The 15,601-nt window shown below is 48.8% G+C and overlaps 1 protein-coding gene across 3 annotated transcripts in view; it reads right to left on the reverse strand.

Moving 5' to 3' along the window:
• Positions 1-15,601, reverse strand: part of Flacc1 (flagellum associated containing coiled-coil domains 1) — a 33,676-nt gene extending 18,075 nt beyond the window's left edge. Inside the window, exons 1-8 of one of the 3 annotated variants that reach the window (XM_063259555.1) lie at positions 15,434-15,601; positions 15,266-15,315; positions 11,784-11,916; positions 11,151-11,231; positions 8,301-8,349; positions 7,210-7,343; positions 5,402-5,495; positions 3,821-3,882 (exon numbers count right to left, since the gene is read on the reverse strand). In XM_063259555.1, the coding sequence (XP_063115625.1) occupies positions 3,821-3,882; positions 5,402-5,495; positions 7,210-7,343; positions 8,301-8,349; positions 11,151-11,231; positions 11,784-11,896 (533 nt within the window). In that variant the 5' untranslated portion in view covers positions 11,897-11,916; positions 15,266-15,315; positions 15,434-15,601. The remainder of the gene's footprint in view (positions 1-3,820; positions 3,883-5,401; positions 5,496-7,209; positions 7,344-8,300; positions 8,350-11,150; positions 11,232-11,783; positions 11,917-15,265; positions 15,316-15,433) is intronic. The other 2 variants (XM_003463346.4, XM_023562188.2) reach the window with 2 other exon arrangements.

Consider the following 15,601-nt stretch of genomic DNA (forward strand, 5'->3'; position numbering starts at 1 on the left):
AACCTTTCAAACTCCTCTCCACCAGGCCTGGGTCTGTAACTCTAGAGGAGCCCCGGGGTTCTGGGCAGCTGGGTTCCCTGAAAGGTCAGGCAGCTTTGCCGGCTAGAGAGCTGATCTCATCTGGGTGGGCTTGTGAATCTGCTCTTCCTGGGCCGAAGCCTTGCAGACTTAGGATACTCTCCAGACTTCTAGGCATTGCTCAGGGGATCTAGAACTGGGCTGCTGGTAACTGGATGTCCCCAAACGTCTGAAAGTGACTTTAGTCACTTTTATCTTGGTGTTCTTGTCTTGGAGGGGTAATACAGGTGAGGTCAATTTACATAGGAAACAGTGTTCAACCTGCCTCATGCAGAGCTGAGCAGGGAGGGGTTCCAAAGTCTTAGGTTTTCATATAAAGGAAGGTGATGATGCCAGCTTTTAATTACCCACAAGGCACAGGTAGGCTCAGTTTCCAGGTCCTTGACTGACTCAAAAGAAAACACAGGTCATACTCTTAAAAGTGACAGGTTAAGGGCCCATGAGTCAGTTTGTTCTCTGCAGTAATCAGTCATTCAGAAGCTCCCTTTTTGTATCATGTAACCTTGGTCGGCTGCATGTTTGTCTGTCTTTCTTTCTTTCTTTCTTTTGAGACAGTCTCACTGTGCAGTTCAGGCTGACCTTGAGCTCACTTTGTAACCCAGGCTGGTCTCAAACTTGGAACAATCCTTCTTCTGCCTCAGCTTCCTGAGTGCTAAGATTACAGGCGTATACCACCATGCCTAGCTAGGTTGTATGTTTCTGGGAACTTACCCTTTCTTAGAATTATTCTATTTGTTGGCACATAATGTCTTGTAGAAGTCTCTTATTGTCCTCTGGTTCTGTTGTACTGTCTCTATGTCTTTTGTCTTAATCTACAATGTTTTGTCAATTTTGTATATTATTCAAAAATCAACTGTTACATTGCTGATTATTTGCATTGCTTTTCTAGTCTCTATTTCATTTGTTTCTAGTGTGATCTTTGTAATTTCCTTCTTTCTGATACAATTGAACTTTGCTTTTTTTTTTTTTTTTAGTGTTTTTAGTTAATGTCAGGTTATTTAAAATCCTTCTTTGGTGCAGAGGCCTCTGTAAATGTTCCTCTTAGTTCTGCTTTTGCTGTTTTATATAACCATTAGTATGCTCTGTTTCTATTCTCATTGTCTTGAGATTTTTTTAAAATTTCCTTTTTAATCTGTTCATTGACCTGTTCATCGTTCAGGAACATGTTTAATTTCCATGGAGTTGTGGATTTTCTAAAATTCTTCCTGCTGTTGATTTCTAGTTTCACACCATTTTGGTTGATATGATTATATAACTGATGTAATTTCAATCTTCACCCATTTTTCCATTTAGTAAAAGAAAAAGTGCAGCTCACTGCCAGTGTTCATTTAATTTTACATAAACACATTCTTTGAGACTGAGGCAAATCTGACTGATTTTCAATGTGAAAATAAAATATAAAACTGTTCTTGAAATTATTTCAAAATAGAATTTTTCTGTAATCTTCATGTAACATAAGCATATTAATATCACACATTCAAATGCTACATTTCTAGGATTTGATATTTCATGATTGAGAATTATTTTATTTTACTAAAAATGTAATGATGTCTCTTTTTTGGTCTTTTTGAGACATTCATATATGCATGTATTTAAATTTCACTATTCTTTCTCTATGTTATTATACTAAAATGTACATATGTCCATTTACTAATTGCTAACTCAGCCTTGTACATAATGCTTAACTATAATTTTCAGAAATAACACCGTGACAGAACAAGGATGGTCAAAAAGAGGTTTCTCAAGAATTTGCATGCAAGCAACAGAGAGGGTCAAAGGTAAATCAGCAGTTTCAGAGTCCAAAACAGTCAAGCAACTTTCAACAATTCTTAAGGGGGAGAGTCCCTTCTTGCCATATAATAAAAGGGGTTCAGAAGACACTCAGGTATCAGTTTCAGGGTCTCTTCCTTACTCTAAGGTAGCTGTCCATCTCTTTATATTTCTCTCCTCTTTCTAGTACAGTAGTTTTATTTGTCCTTCTTAACTTATATATATAATTCTTTATTTATGTTTTTGAATCCCACATTATTAAAATTTACCTTCCCAAGAAAAGACAGTAGGATAGGAAGCACTTGTAAATATGTCATGGTACGAGACTTTTTTGTTTTTGTCTTTTTCAGACAAGGTCTCACTATGCAGTTCAGGCTGACCTTGAGCTCACTTTGTTGCCCAGGTTGGTCTTGATTAAATGCTACAGCCCTAAGGCAAGTACCCTTGGGGCAAGTGGGAAATGGGTTGGTTTTGTGGAGGCTTGTGTTGTGCCCTGCATGTGATCTGGTCTGGAGAATGTTCCACGTGCACTTGAGAAGAGCCTGTTTCCACTGCTGTTGGATGGCCTGCTTAGTACACACCTTTACATCTGTTCGGTCTAACAATGGCTTACTCCAATGTTTCCTTATGAATTTTCTGTCCAGATTATCTATGTATTGTTGAAAGTGGATATTAAAAGCTCTTATTGTTATCACGTTTTAATTCATTGCAGTATTTATACCTTATTTAGCTCTGTGATAACAGTTTTGTCTTTTGATCCTCTTACTTGGGATAAATTTGCATTAAACACCACCATCACAGTCTGAATGTTTTCTGAATACTGTTCTATTTTACTTGAACCATTTTTTGTCCACATTTCTTTTTTGCTTTGTTTTGTTTTTCTTTTTGAGACAGAATGCTATGTATTCAGGCTGGTCTTGAACTCACTATGCAGCCCAGGTTGGCCTCAAACTCACGGCATGCTCCCAGATGCTGGAATCACAGCGGTTGCCACCACACCCGGCTGTCTACATTCCATGTTATTGATTAGCAGCCATTTGCTCTTTAGCAGTTTCTGTAAAACAAGTCTAATGGTGAGGAATTCCTTCTGCTTTTTGACTGTCTGGGAAAGTTTTTATTTCTCCTTTTCCTCGAAAACAGTTTTGCTGGCTTAGGCAGTTTTACTCAAGAGTCCTTTTAGTACACCATCTGCTCTGCCGAGAAACTTGCTGGTAGCTATATTGGACCCCTGTGTATATGATATGTTTATTAGCCCTGTTGCTCTTAAAAATCTCTGTCTTGATTTTGAGAGTTCAATTATTAAGGGTCTTGGTGCGCTCCTCTTTGGGTTGAATCTGATTGAGGCTGATTAGCAGTAGGTACAAGGAAGCTTTGTATTTTCCCTTCAAGTGCAGAGAACCTAAGACTGCTCTAAAAACTGAGCTAACTAGATACACAGACTGCTATGCAGGACTTCGCCAGAGGGTCACTTCTCCACCAGAAACCTGGGGCTGCTCTGGGCCCCCACGGGCTGGGGGGAGGCGAACTTGAGCTTCTCCTCACCCACACAGACAGTGTGCCTCCCTCCTATCTCCCCCCCGGTTTGTCATCGCCCACGCCCCCAACGCCATACTTCTTCCTAATTCGCCTAAGATCTGATTTAGCATGCCGGGAAAGCAGCGATAAGTGAAGGAAAAGAAGAAGAGGCTGAGGAAAACACCCGATTATCGCAGACGTCTTGAGAACAGAGTGGCTCTTCTCAGGAACCAACAAAAGAAAGCTTATAACTGAAATGAAAAAACTACAAGCTGATAGAACACACAAGCAGGAGTAACCTGTCCTATGCTGCATCTCAGCGGCTCCAGCGCGCCACTCCGCTCGCACCGACTCCGGGGTCCCCCCTCCGCCCCCTCGTCCCCGTGGGGCGCGGGCCGCCCTGCAGGGCCACCGGAGCTGGGGTCCTGGGCGCACCGGGGCGGGGCGGAGCGCATACCTGGTCTTGCAGTCAAAGCTCCGCTTCATGGCATCGCAGCGCCGCTCCATTTCCCCGCAGAGCTAGAAACGAGGCCGAGTCGAAACCGGTCAGCGGCGGAGAACCAGAGGCTGGGGATTGTCTTCATCCCCCAGGCCCGGCCCCTTCACCTCCAGGCCCCGCCTCTTCACCCAAGACCCCTCCCTTTAACCTCAGGTCCCGCCCATTCATCCATAGGCCCCGCCCTCCATCCTAGGGCCCCGCCTCCCCAGCCTCAGGCCCTGCCTCATCCAGGCCCCGCCCCTCACCCAAACCTCTTCCCTTCACCACCAGGCCCCGACTCTTCATCCAAGGCCCCGCCCTTCAACCTCAGGCCCCGCCCCTTTATCAACAAGCCACACCCATTCACCTCCAGGCCCCGCCTCTTCACCTAGGCCCCGCCCCTCACCCCAAGCCCTTCCCTACATCCCCAGGCCCCACCCCACACCTCTCCTGTCCTTTTCTGCTTGTCAGAGTGACCTCATTACTGAAGGAATGAACATGTGTCGCCTTGCTCTTTGTGAATTTGGACTTAATCCGTTCACAATGCTGGAGCGCGGAAGCCACCTCTTTGGTTTCCGTGGCCAGTCTGTACCAGACTGCTGTCCCTTTGTGAAATCGTGGACCGTCAGGGGACGCAGAGCTGGGGTCAGCAGGCCCCGCGGACAGCAAGTGGGACATGCGCCCTTGGCGAACCTTCTGACTCACACTGTGGGGCCCGGGCCATGTTCCCACCCCCAAGGAGGAACCAGCTCCTCCAAGCCAGCCGCTGCCCAACCGTCAGCTAAGACAATGGTCAGGGGTTGATCTGTCCCTCTCTGACACCCCAAAGGCATCCTTCCAGCCCACAGTCACGCTGTGAGTGGGGTGCCCACATGAGGGAGCGTTCTGGAGCCACCGTGTCGGGTCTCCGTGGAAACAGTCCATAAACATGTCTTCCGCAAGGCCCATGCTCCCGAGTCAAAATGCACACTCTGCCCAATAACCTGGTCTCCTAGGCTGAGCGACCTCATGCAGATCATGTGATTTCCTTTCCACAGACACCGGCCTGCAGGGGTTTTCAGATAAATAAGGCCGGGCATCAGGAGTAGGCAGGGTTAGCCCGAGTTCCAGGCTGGTTCTCTACAGGAGCAGATATTCCTGGGCCACTGGAAAGAGACTTCCAAGCAGGGCTCCAGCCAGCCACCAGCGCGAGGGAGGGAAGGGCCCTGCTGGAAGACCTGGTAAAACCTGGAGAAGCACCCCGACACCCAGGAAACAGCCGCATGAGCCACGGGAGTATTGATATTTCACAGGAGCAAACGTCAGAGCCGCACACTGGAGACACGAGCAAGGGCCTGGCACCCTCCGAAGCCAGTTGCATAACAGGGCCCGCTAGGATGACTGTCCCCTCCACGGGGAGGAGACACCCAGAAAACGCCCAGGTATGTGAATCGCAGTTATGAAGGAGGATGGGCTTGGAGATACTCACAGGCTCTTGGTCCCACACAGGAGGAAGGGGACGGCCTCTAGCTTGGCACATATGAGTCTTACCCTACCAATAAAGATGCAAGGTTCACTCACCAATTTCCGGGCAGCCTGGTGGTCTCTGTTCATTTGTTCTATGATGGTAGTCAGTTCTGAGATCTGCTCTTCAAGGTCACAAATGATACTGGCCCTGTATCACAAGCAATTCTTCAGTCATCACAGAGTTTCCCATAGGATGCAGCCAGGTCCCCAGGAGGGTGGGCACATGCACCAACATTACAGGCCAGTGACAGCAACAGGTGTACTTTGCAACAAGGTGATGAAAACCCAACCCAGAAAAAAAAAAAAAAAAAAAAAAAAAGAAAAGAAAAAAGAAAACCCAACCCAGCAGGGCTGAGCAGGGAGCAGAGTAGTTTAGCCCCCTACTAAGAAGAGAATAGGACTACATCAGACATTTATGAGAGTCTGACCTTAGAGTATGACAGCTGAAGTGGGAGTGGGAGCATCAGAGGCCTGGAAACAGAAAGGTAGGGGACAGCTCTGCTGGTGGCAGGGAATGGGCTGCAGATGGAGGGAGAGGGCATTTCTGAGCGGGTAGCAATTTTCTCTTTCAGGTGATCGGCCCTGTGAGAATGTACCGGAGGGGAAAGGGTGCAGTGGAGCTGAGGGCCCCCGATGTGTCCCCTGGCCAGGGGAGGCTGGGAGGTGAGGAAAAGGGGGAGGGCACAGGGAAGGGGGGAGGCTGCTGGGTGTGAGAAAGTCAGGCCACATCTTTAGAACTCGGTCTGCAGTGTCTGCAGGGAAAGTAGTGCTCAGCTTGACAGGCAACAACACAGGTGTGGGCTGCTGCGTCCTACTGTGTGGCAGCTGGTGACAACTGCCCTTCCTTTCTTTCTTTCTTTCTTTCTTTTTTTTTTTTTTTGGTGGTACTTGGGATTTAACCTAGGACCTTCATGCTGAGTTATGCCCCAGCATGGCCACCCCTTTAATATTTTATTTGAAGACAAGATCTTGCTAAGTCACTAAGTTGCCCAGGCTGAACTTGGCATCTTCCTGCCTTGTCCTCCCAGAGTGCTGGCATTACTGTACTGTGCCCTGTGACCACTCTGTTATGAGCCATGAGGCAGCTGTGGGTACCGGCCTTACTGAGGACCGGCCCCTTCTCTCCTGCAGAAGGTGAGAATGAGCAGCAGGAAAAGGGAAACAGGCTGAATGTCCCCACGGGTGAAAGGCCCAGTCTGGGGAGGCTCCCCGGGGCCAGGTGGGGCCAGGGCAGCTTCCAGGTGTGACCTGACTCCCTCTGTAGGGGCGACCACCCCTTGTGGTATGGGTGTTCCCTCTCCAGACCCCAGCAGATGGGCGTGTGGGGTGTGTGTATGTGTGGTTTTTTTTTTTCTGCTACTGTTGGCCTTTTAGATTTCTGTTTTAGAAAAACAGTCCTCAGAGTGAATTAAAGCCTGAAGGGGAGGCACTGTGAACCATTCCACAGGGCAGGGAGGTGGTGACAGTGGAAATGAGCAGACAGGGATGCGGCAGCAGGAGGCAGCGTGCAAGGGTGTGGGGTCAGCCTTGGATGGGGCTGTGATCCACAGGGCGGGGTGGCCACAGCTCTGCACCCTGCAGCTCCCAGAGAGGGAATGCTGCGCTTGGGGCTCAAGCAGCGGGGTGCTCAGTATGCACCGCCAAGAGGAAGCGACTCTCTGACAGCTTCTCTTGTGTCTCACCTGAGAGCAACGCTCAGTCCCCCTGCAAACCTCTATCCTGCCGGCACCAGCTCGCAAGCAGGCTCCCAGCACAGTGCGGCTTGGGAAGGGGCAGATGAGCTCGAGGCACCTCTGGGCAGGGGTCCCTGCCCAGGTCACGGAGAAGCTGGAGGCCTCCCGGGGCTGGAATGAAGGCACTACCTGGGGCTGCTGACTCTGTCTGTGACTTCAGGTTCTAGCTGCTTCTCCCCATTGAACATCTCATCTCCCAAGGTGACAGAAACTTGCTCACGACTCCGAACCAGCTGGTAGCCAGGTGACACGTCAATCACCTCCTGGACGCCAGGAAAGGGAAAGTGAAGCGAGGCGTGCTGGGCTCCTTTTCGTCCTCTGCCAGGGCTTGGCTCACCTCTCAGGAACAAGCCATGGGGTGACAGCCTGGGTCAGCCCCTTCGGCGCCCTTTGCAGCGTGCACTGAACCATCTCCAGATCTTCCCTACATTCTGCAGGCCACCAGCCTCTCTGTGGCCTCCTCCTCCGTGCCAGAGCTAGCAGGCAGGGGGGCAACACCGAAATGCCAGGCCTGAAGCTAAATCTTGGCCCTGCCACTTACCCACAGTGACTTAATAGCTGAGCGTTTCGCTTCCTCATCAGGAAATGGGGACAACTCCCCTGCAAAGGGCTTAGGGGGCCAAACCCAGGGCTCTCCGTGGAGCTGCATCCCCAGCCCTTTCTGCAGCTCTTATTTGGAAACAAGGTCTCTGCGAGCCACTGAGTTGCCCTGGCTTGCTCACACTTGCCATCCTTCTGCCTCAGCCTCCCAGAGTGCCAGGGTGACAGGTGTGGGCCACCATTCAGGGACTGCAAAGGGCCTTTGAGAGGAAAAGACAAACTATCGTGAGGAGCTCACCGGTCCATTCCCCCTGTCCCTTACTAGATGTCCAGTCGAACCTGGCAGGGCGGCTTCTCACCTGAGGTGAGCTAGGCCTCACTCCTTCCAGCCTGACAGGTCAGGTCTCGAGGCCCCAGGCATCACAGCCTGAGATGGCCTCTCAGGCTCGTGGCCGCTCAGACTGGCCTCCCCAGCAGCACTCCGGACTGAGGCCTCATCTCTCCAGTGCCCTCAAGGTGCCCAGCAGCCCCGGATGACCACTCCCATGGGCAGGGCATGGCTGAAGCCCCTGTGGGGTCAGCAGAGCCTCCACCACCAATGGCCAGGAGTGATGCATTTGTTCTCCCAAGCCCCAGGCACCTAGGCGGGTGTGGGGCAGGGGTCCTCCCCAATTACTCACCTGAGGTGACTTCTGGGTCTCTTTGCACCTCCCAGGATGGATGCCCAGTCTGCAAGACAGGGACACGCTCAGAGCAGCAAGACCAGGGCGGGGTAGGAGGATGGGACAAATCACAACAGAAAAAGGGAAGGTGCAGATGCAGACTTGTACTTGCAGTAAAAGTGGAGGTTCAGGACACAAATGCAGCCCAAAATCCCTACGGGCCCCAAAGATAGGACTCCTGGGCTGCACCCTTGCCCTTGAATGAGCTAGGTGGAACCTTTCTTTTTTTCTTCTTTCTTTATTTTTATTTTTGAGGCAGAGTCTTGCCACATAGTTCAGGCTGACCTCGAACTCAATATGTCGTCCAGGCAGGCCTTGAACTTATGGTGACCCTCCTGCTCCACCTCTCCAGTGCTGGTATTACAGGCATAAGCTACCATGTCCAGCAGACAGAATCCTTTGAGTTTTTGTGTGGGTTGAGCTCAGCTCTGTCACCTTCTCCTGTAGGGACAGGGAGAACTGTAGGTAGGGAAAGATAAGACAAGGCCTCACTGAGCTTCATTAAAAATCAGAAAGGCAGTTTGACCTCTGCAGCCAGAACCCCCAGTTATAAGGCCAAAGGCAGGAAAGTCAAGCAATTAAGAATCAAAGGCAAAGGAATCAGGAGCGGGAGGTTCCTAGGCAGAAAACCTCCTGTTAATCCTATAACCTACCAGTCCATAAGGACTCTCGACCCCATAATTTTACTCCAAAGGACAGAGAAAGGTCACATGGCCAGAGGAAATCCAAAGTTAGGATGAAAGACAAGCCAGGAAGCCAGTCAGATCCAAGAGCCGGTGTGGGACAAAGATCTCAATGAAAGGAGCTGCGAACCAGAGATCCAGGGGAATTCACTGCTGAATTGTCCCTGTTGGTTCAGAGGCATCTCTTCTCTTCCTTTCCCATCTTCAGATGAACCTTCTTCTCTTGTGTTAAACTGCTTCCTCAACTTTCTACCCGCGCTAGGTTTGAGATCGCCTGGAGCTGTGTGTTCCAGCAAAGTGGTGGTGTGCTGTCCACCTGTGAGGGCATTTGTAACCCCAAACATCCACTCCTGAAAAGCCTCCTTCCCCCTAATTGGCCATAAAACTATGAAAGGGGAACAAGTGGTTTTATTTCAAGGTGGAAAAGCTGCCCGATGCCCACCTCCTGTGTGTCAATTAACCAGATGTGTAAAAAAGTCTTGTAATATTCCAAAGAATGATGGTGTTGTAAAAAGTGGTATTCACGGCAACCCTCTGATCTTTTATAAAAAAAGAGAATAAAGGATCGCGGTCAGTAGCTCTGAGGGCCTGAGGCTGCTACTAAATGCTGCGGTGCCTAAAATAGAGCTCACTTGTTTCTTGACTCTTGGTTTCCCATGGGTAACCCTCTTGCGAGTGCCACTACACACCCCAGATATTGCATTGTGGCACAACGCAGCATGGTGTTCAACCCTTTTGGACATTACACTCCTACAGGAAGAGCTGCCACCTCCCACCTGTAATCAAAACCCTCTGCCCACAGACTCCAGCTCCCCTGGCTCCACATAAATACACCTAGCCCTGTGCTGTTGCCATCTCTGTCTCTCTCTCTGGCCACACTGTTTCTTTGAGTGTGTACTTTAAATTCTCCCTGATGATCCTGTTAATGCCTCTGATGAATGGAAGTCACCCGACCTTGCAAACCCTGTGGGTGGGGTGAGTCCAGGTTCCCCTTCTCTGTATTGGGGCCTTCTGGGGCACTGATGACATTTTGTCCAAAGCTGGGGAGCTGACCCTCGAGGCCACCATCACCTGACCCCTGCTCTTGAGCTCCTTGACATTTGGGAGCCCTGGGACAGTGGGAGCCACAGATCCAGGGTGCATGTACTGCAATCTCTACACTGCGGGGCTTCTGCGCTGGGTGCTCCTGGGTGGATCTGGAAGCTGCGCACATGCCTTGTGCCTCCCTCCCACCTTCCAGGCCACAAAGGCTTCTCCCACCACTGCAGTCATCATTTCCACTTCCTCTTTCACTAAAAGGACCCTTGAGATCACATTGGGGTCCTTGAAACATTCAGGCTGGCCTCTCCTATCAGCAACCCTGATGCCACCTGTAACTAGCTCCTCTTCATCGAGGAACATGATGTAGTTGTGGTTTCCAGTGGTTGGAGCATGGCCATCTGTGGGGCCACCATCCTCCTACTGCACTGACCATCTGTCACCATTTCCCTGAGTTCAGCTCCACCACCCTCCCTTCCTGCTGCACTTGTGCTGCCCCAGGCTTCTTGGTGTCCCTGGGAGGGCCAGGTGCTGTTGGGCTTTGTCCTGTGGGGCCTGTCCCTGTGTCCTCTTGGTCAGCAAGGCCTCAGGTCTCAGCAGGGTCCTGCTGCTCCTCTATCCAGTGGCTCGTCCTGCTCCCTCTTCCTACAGGTTTTTCTCACTTCTGCTCCCTGTTAGAATATAAACTCCAGATGGCAGATGCTTTCCTGGCTTTTCTGAGCTGAAACAGCTTTTCACAGCTGTTTCCTTAGCACCTCAAACAGTACCTGAGAAGCAACAGGTACTCAGTAAATAGTTTCCAAATAAGCAGAATACAAAGACCCAAGCAAAGACCTAATGCTAAATCATACTTCTAAGCTTGTCAAATGTGCATCAGAATTGTCATTTGTGATGAAAACTGATGCAATCTGTAGAAAAGGTTTGACACAGGAAGGTGACCCGAGGAGGTTCAAGGACCGTGGGGCCTTGTGCAGGCCGGAGGCTTGGGGAGCGCAGGTCCTGGTCAGGCAGGACTGGGTCAGAAACAGGGGAGACCATTTTACCCACAGGCCTGCAAACCTTCCTGCCTTGGGACCTAAATACTTACTTAGGGGCAACAGTGGGTTTGGTTGCTGGCAGGGGCTGGAGGTAGTTGTGTTCTTTTGAAACTGGTAGCAGAGGAGTTAACCTGAAAGTGAAAACAGGTAACTGAAACAGAGTGCTGGAAATCCGAAAGCAGTTTCCACAGTCGCCAAATACATCCCCGAGGGGACTCAAGAGGGAGTTAATGCTGGACAACTGGGGTTTCAAAGATCCCAGGCCAGCGCCTGGCACTCACTTCCAGGACGGATGGTGGCTGCATGGTGCTGAAAGCTGCCCTGTGCTAGGAATCACTGGACAACATGGAACCAGGTCTGGTGGCACATGCCTGTAATCCCAGTATTTGGGAGGCTGAGGCAGGAAGATCCCTGTGAGTTTGAAGCCAGCCTGGGCTACATGAGCAAGTTCAAGGCCAGGCTACATTGTATAGTGAGGCCCTGCCTCAAAAAAGGAAAAAAAAAGAAAAGAAAAAGAAACAACATAGAACTCTCAGGATTGGCTGGGTTGGCACACAGCCCAGGCTGGCCAGGAAGATGTAGAAAGCTGGGCACACCTTGGTTTGGGCACCCTTGCATGACAGAGAAGGGTAGAGTGAAGTCAGCTATGGCCTCTTGCCACACACAGCCCTCCCGTTCCTTACTTGGACCTCCGCCAAGAGGCCTTGGGTGGAGGCTGAGGTGTCCTGATGAGCTTCCTCGGACCCAGGCCCCAGGGGTCCCAGCAAGTGCAGTAGATGAGAGGGTTGCGGTACATGGTCAGGTCAGCAATGGTCCCTGAAGCAGGAGAACAACAGCAGAATTGCTCTGTCACTTAGAGTCAAAGCAAAAACGTTCAGTGGGCAGTTGGGAAGGGCTGAGGCACAGTGGCCACAGCATAAAACCTCACTCCTCCTCACCCGGGGACCACACTTGGAACCAGTCTAAAATTTCCAAATTGAGTTTCTATAGTGAGCCAGGTACACACTGTATTTCTCTGAAAACAAGACCTACTTGGAAAATAAGCCCTACCATGATTTTTCAGGATGGTTGTTATATAAACCTTGCGCCCCAAATAAGCTGCAGTTAAGATCATCAGCCAGAGGGGCACATTTAATACATCATGGTGACACATGGCAGACATATGGATTGTCAAATAATAATACTAATATAATTAAATATATATCAATAATGCTGATATTAATTCTTAAAATAAACAATATAAATTATAATTATTTGTGAATACCCAAGCGGACAAGAGGTTGCCAGCAGTGGAACCCTGGGCGCACACGTGCTGCAAACCGAGTCGCTGAACGGCCTGAAGCCTCACCCTCGTGGGCCGACGTACACAGAGAACTCGAGACTCACTGCTGAGAGACCGACTCACGCATGGACACGATACATGAATCACACACACCTAACCAGCACGGCTGTGTCTAATATGACGCCTCAGCATTCAACAAACTGTGTGTTTTGACAAATGGACCCACATACTAGTGTGACATAAAGACACATGTTGTGAATTTTGGTGTCTGCAGGTTTTCATTACTTTGGCCTGGACCATCATTCTTGACTGTCATGCCTTTGTTGCCATGCTTATCCCATTAGTCTTTTTGGGGGGATACTGGGAATCAAAGTGACAACCTCACGCTTGGCAGGCAGGTACAGTGCCACTGAATTCCCCCTGGTCCCCACCAGTCTTTAATTAACACTTGATTTAGCGGAAACTGTGAAGCCCAGCTGAGAAGAGTGATTTGGGTGAAGAATTCAAAATCACTGGCAGCTGTCAGTGCCATGAGCAGGCTACGTGGACAAGCAGCGCTCATTTAAGGAGAACGGTACTGCTGGCCATGAGACGGGCTGACAGTTCCTACAGGAAATGGAAAGAACTCCAGGCTAGGGGCTGGGGATTTAGCTCAATGGCATAAATGCCTGCCTTACAATTGTGAGATTGTGAGTTCGATCCTCTACCCACCCCCCCCCAAAAAAAAAATTCAGGCCAGCATTGGAATCTAGAGAGTTACGACAGTGTTTCAGAAGAAAAGGACATGACTGTTACTTGAATAAACGTAAATTGTTGTATGTGGAAGAAAAAGATATCCTCTGACAATAAGTCCTATTGCATTTTCTGGAGCAAAGATTAATGCAAGACCTGGTCTTTTTTGTGGAAATTTGGTGGTAAGTGGTCAATTGTTTGTATCTGCATTTTACAAAGAAGCTCAGAAAGCTCACAGAGTGGTGAGTTGCACAGTGGGGAACACAGTCGCTGACACCCTCTCCCTTCTTTCAGGTTGCCAGAGAGCTCCCTGAAGTCCAGAGCAAGTCCCACCCCAGCTCTGCACACAACGTCTGGGACATTAGCTCTGTAACTACAAGTGTGGTGCACGCGAACATCCTGGTTTCTCATTCCTGGTCCCCTGCACAGATTACAGGAGGAAACTTCCTATCATGAGGCTTGGCATGAAAGATGGGAAGACTTGACCACACTTGTGTATCTTTGTCCTATTCCAGAACTCTGCTGAAATGACAGTATAGGATTAAGAGGGTTCTAGTTCCACAGTGTCAGGCCTGACCTGAAAAACAACTTCCCAATAAAACACACTGCCCCTTACAAACATAAGGAATCCACTACAAGGACCATGCTTCCCTCAGCAAACAAAACAGATGGCCATAAAGAAATTCAGGACTGGACATACGATCTTCCAGGTGCCAGGCTGTCTAGCAGTGTCTGCAAACCTGCGCTGACAGTCCTTGAAACTTAGACCCCACCCTTCCATCATCCTTGAGATTATAAGTGCCAGTCCCCAAACTCAGTGAACTCCCTTCCTCCTCCAGACCACGGCTGATGCTACCTCAGCCTGCCTGCACCTAACAGAACTACACTCTGCCTTTCCTGTGCATGAGCCTGTCTCTGGTGTTTCTGCATGAGAAAATGGGAGAGAAGACAACAGGCTTGTGCTTGGCACAAGAGGAGCCCTCACTGTGGCGCACGGGGGCCTCTGTGCTTGCAAAGCGGCAGTGGAGAGCAGAGTTAAAGAAAATCTTTAAAACCAGACAGATTTGTTATCATGCCTGGGAATTTCTGTTCTATAAATGTACTCATATTTTATAGAACTAAGGATTAAAGCCTTCATAATGAGCTATATCTCCATCTCTTTTTTGAGACAGGGACTTGTTGATTTGCTAAGCTGTGCACCCTGGGCTTAAACTTTTTTTTTTTTTTTTTTTCCTTTTTATTGGTACCGATAACTGCCTGCTTGCAAGGCAGGTGCTTATGCTGCTGAGCTAAATCTCCAGCCCTTGGGCTTAACTTTTGATTCTCCTTGTTTAGCTTCTTTGGGTGTTGGGTTCACAGGTGTGTGCCACCACACCTGGCTTCATTTATATTTTTGACCAGTTTTCTAAAGATGAATGTTTGTTTCTTTTTTCTCATTGTAACAATGCTTTGGTGTTTGTTAATTCACTTATAAAGTTCTCTTCCTTCAAATATCCATCAGAGTGATATTTAAAACACTTAAGAACCAGAAATACAAGGCCATTGAATAGCTGAAGTGAATTTGAGCTGGGGGGTGCTGGCAAGCTACTGGAGGACCCCACTCCCTCACATCTCATCTCAGTTACTAAACTATGAGCTCTTGGGACAGCCAAGGCGACAAGAAGGACTTTGGGATTCCTGGACATTTGCTGTCAGCAACTGTGCATACAGCTAACACCAGCCCTTGACTTCAAGGTCTGGCTGAGAAGAAACCAGTTAGTAGTCTTTTTAGGCATTGTTCCAGAAATGTTCTGAGTATTTGTGTGTGCACATATTTAATATTTTTATATAAATGAGAGCATAGTTTGCACACTATGTTGTATCTTGCTCTTTTTACATAATAAGAAGTGTAATATATTCCACATCATCACAGCTTGATTTCCTGAACTAGTGCTGATTTGACATTATATTGTATAGTTGTGAGGATATAGGGTGTGTGTGTGTGTGTGTGTGTGTGTGTGTAAGGACTCTTTCTCCGTTCTTTCCCTTTTCTACATTTCTCTCTGATGATCTGTTTGAAGACCAGAGGGCTGGATGTGCCAGCTGGTGACACACTAGCTGGTATAAACAACTGGAAAAAATTAAATAAAACATCTTTCCAAAAGAACTTACCTTGGATTGTTCAAAGTTTTTTTTCTTGTGGTTCCTTCCCAAATCAAGTGCTTTAAAGAAATCAAAATGTTATAGAGAGACTCAATTCATTTTAAATCAAATTCAGAGGTTCCAAAACTCAGAACTTCGATGGTTACTCTAAGTGGTGGAGACAGCAAAGAAACCCACAGTAGGACAGTAGTGCAGTCAGATCCAGGGATCTAGCCTAAGGCTTCCCCAAAGGCTGAACCGGCTTGAACAGTAACTTCTGAAGACCATCCAGTCAGTCCTGGTGTCCCAAGGAAGGTTAGAAACAGGAGATAACACTTTTCCACTTAGAGATCAGCCTCTCTTGGG

This window comes from Cavia porcellus, unplaced genomic scaffold (genome assembly GCF_034190915.1).
Source record: "Cavia porcellus strain 051 isolate PalLab524CR breed Dunkin Hartley unplaced genomic scaffold, mCavPor4.1 scaffold_12, whole genome shotgun sequence".
Taxonomy (NCBI): domain Eukaryota; kingdom Metazoa; phylum Chordata; class Mammalia; order Rodentia; family Caviidae; genus Cavia; species Cavia porcellus.